This window comes from Pteropus vampyrus, unplaced genomic scaffold (assembly GCF_000151845.1).
Source record: "Pteropus vampyrus isolate Shadow unplaced genomic scaffold, Pvam_2.0 Scaffold48, whole genome shotgun sequence".
NCBI classification, from domain to species: Eukaryota; Metazoa; Chordata; class Mammalia; order Chiroptera; family Pteropodidae; genus Pteropus; species Pteropus vampyrus.
In genome coordinates, this window is record NW_011888829.1 from 1,583,879 (window position 1) to 1,587,010 (window position 3,132).

The 3,132-nt window shown below is 48.2% G+C and overlaps 1 protein-coding gene across 1 annotated transcript in view; it reads right to left on the reverse strand.

The window, feature by feature from the left end:
* TBXAS1 (thromboxane A synthase 1) overlaps positions 1 to 3,132 on the reverse strand; it is a 143,366-nt gene that overhangs the window by 45,626 nt on the left and 94,608 nt on the right. The window contains 1 exon segment of the mRNA XM_023530283.1: positions 1,837 to 1,967. Within this exon segment, the coding sequence (XP_023386051.1) occupies positions 1,837 to 1,967 (131 nt within the window).

Genomic DNA, 3,132 nt, shown 5'->3' on the forward strand with positions numbered 1-3,132 from the left:
TTTTTCCAGTGGCAGAACTGCAGCTGGCTGAGACAGGCTGCTACAGGGCCATCTAGGCTCAGAGAAATCCGTCTTAACCTCCAGTTGCAGAGGCCAGAAGAAAGCGCTGCTCTCTAGGGCCTGTGCCTGGAGAGGAGCATTAGTGCAGATGGGTTTCTTGTATTCGCACTGCATCACGGAGGCTATTTAAAGACTGCCCATTTAGGACCGAAACAGTGCTGGTTTATGGTTATATCCAAGAAAAATACGCACCCTGATAGATGTAGGTGTCTAATCCACCCATCGGCTAGAGCTTAGAAAAATATTTACCTTTTAACATCTGTGCTGCATTTTCCACTGCGCAAACACACATCTGCTTGATGGAATGTCTACAGAGTTTAGATGGGTTTAAAGCAAGTTTTCTTAGTAACCGTATAGCTCTGTCTTGACACAGGCGGTCCTGGATTTGTGGTTGGGAAGCTTTTCTCAGATCAACTCATTGTTTGAAACAAATAGCTCTCGAGTTTATAAAAGGAAAAAGCTCGAGGCAATCCCAGTAATTGGATCTTTAATAACCCCTCACCTCTTAGTAAGCCATTTGGTGCAACAGTTTCAGAATTTTCAGCCTGACTCCATAGCCAGTGGGTGTCAGGCTGAGGTGGGGTGGAGAGTGGGGGTGCGAGTGACCAAACACCCATACAGAAGCCCTTTCTAGCAACACTGAGATTCGAAAATGGGACTTTCCTCACCCCTCCCTGAACCTGAACAAGAGTTCTGTCCTTTTAGGCCATAGAGCCGGGCCAGGGGTACCAGGTAGCTGATTCTCCTCACACCTCCAAGGGCATCACGTTGAGTTCACAGCGGTGCAGCCCAAGGGGCCATGACCTTTTATACACCTTCCCCCGCTTCTGGACCTGGACACCTTTGCTGCACAGTCTCCCGAGGACACAGCCGGGCAGGGTGAGGCTGCTCCATGCAGCCAGCAGCTCCTGATTTTATTCTCGGCCAAGGCTGCAACAATTGGACCCCCACCCCTTTCAATTCCTCTGAGCCACCCAGCCTTTGAGGAAATGCTTTTAAAGCTAGATTTTTGTCTGGGTCAATTCTGGATCATACATTTCAGCCTTGTTTTTCCTTTTAAGCAACTTTCTTGAATGCAACAAAGCCCTTAAAGCATAATAACATTGCATACGTGTCAGCGTATCCAATATTGAAATTATTTTTCTTAACACTGAAAATATCTATTTCTATTCTCAGCCAAGTTCAATCGATTCCTACTATGTGCCAAGCATAGTGCAAGTCTGTAAGGGTGAAAGAAATCCCTAGGTCTCAGGTGAAGCAGGGGAGGGCCCCCAAACACAAATTTTGTAGCAACATCCTCGGTGCTGAAGAAGAATGTGGAATTGGTGACAGCTGCCTAAATTCTCAAATATTAATGCCGTTCACGCTATAAAACTCCATTCTTGCCATTTTTCAATATAAAGAATCTGCTGATGGAAAGTACACGTGGGCACATTTACCTAGAAAATTCTTTGGGGGGCTGCTATAACCTGTGCCAGGGGCGAAGCTTGAAATAGGCCATGAGTTTGGGGGCAGCTTCATTTCTACTCGCCCATGTGAGAGTGGAGACAGATTGCTTTGGGCTTCTCCCTACTGTGCTTCCCACCTGCCCTCACTCTCTCCTTCTTATCCGCCCCTCCCCAGAGTTTCTTATTTTTCCTGCCCCTAGAAAGCTCTAAGTGGTAGACCAATAAAGGACAGCATGGCGTGGTATGCGGGGAAGAGAGAGAAAAGAGACAGCGATGCCAAATTAGGTTCCATTCCATTTCGAAGCTGTGTCCTATTAAAACACGTTACCTCTTCTGCTGCTTGCTGGTCCCGCAAGGCAATCACATTCCTAATGAGTTTGTTAAAAAAGCCATTCAGTTCATCTCGGTTCTTATTGGGCAAAATCCGGGCCAGTGGGACCATTATGGATGGAAATGATACTTGAAAGAGAAAAACAAAAGTGGCATTGAAAAGGGGGTGATAATAAACCGAGGCTATTAGATGCCTGTTGCCAGGAAGCAAACCCTGGCCTTGAATTAGAGTCATTGGAAGGCCCGTCTTCCCCTTTGAATTGCTGCTCCTTAGAGCAGGGGCTGTATCTTATTCCACCTCTGGACTCCTCACCGTTCTTTGCACCTCGTGAGCACTCGATAAGCGTTTGTGCAACTGAATCCCGCCTTCCATCTGGCCCTTGAGAAGCCAGTCTCGTGCTTATCAATTAATTTCCCAGGTCCTAGATATGAGGGTCCAAACCCTTTGGATTTCAAGAAAGAACAGAGGGCAGACCATGTTTCCAGTCTTAGCAAGTGGCGGAAGCTGATCTATTTTCTTAACTTTCTGGTCATTTGCATTTTTCCCCCCACTGGATAATTGTCCCCAGAGCTACCAGCTGAGTCGTCCCTAAGAGCTGAGGCTGCAGCAGCTGACAAGGACGATGGCCCCATTCCCCGTGGGCGCCTCCCTTGCTGTGCCATGTGCAGCCTGGGCCATCGCTGCCATGCTCTTGGGACAGGGCTAACTGGGTCAGGGCGGTGGCAGGGGAGCTCGACTCAGTTCAGCTTCTCGGCATTCACAGTGGACCTGCTGTGCACAGGTGCTGTGTGGAAGCTGGGCTCGGGGGACAGTTCTGAACCCATGGAGGTTTCAGGATGCTCTGCCCATTTTCAAGAGATGGGGCCTGGACCAGCGTGTCACAGTGGGGAGGCAGGCTCAGAGTGGCAGCAGGGACGAGGACACAGAACGAAGCCACCTGCCTGCCCCGTGGTTGATGGCAAGAGAGCCCCCCTCAGCTGGAACAGCTCCCCTGGGTGGAGGGGTGAGGGCCGAAGGAGGAGGCTGCTTTGATCCCCTTAGCAACAACTCCTACAATTTCAGTGCCCAGCGGATAGATGTGACAGGGGCTTCTACAGAAACCGACTCAGAAACAGAAATGAAACTGACCAAGGAATGAATAGAGTTCACCAGCCCAGCAAATGGTTAGAAATTATGGCAATAATTAATAACGATAAAAACAATGCTTTAATATTTCCATAAAAGCAAGAAGATACTAGAACTGGCCAGGGTAAAAACTCACTTCTAAAAGTAAAAAAAAAAAAAAAAAAAAAA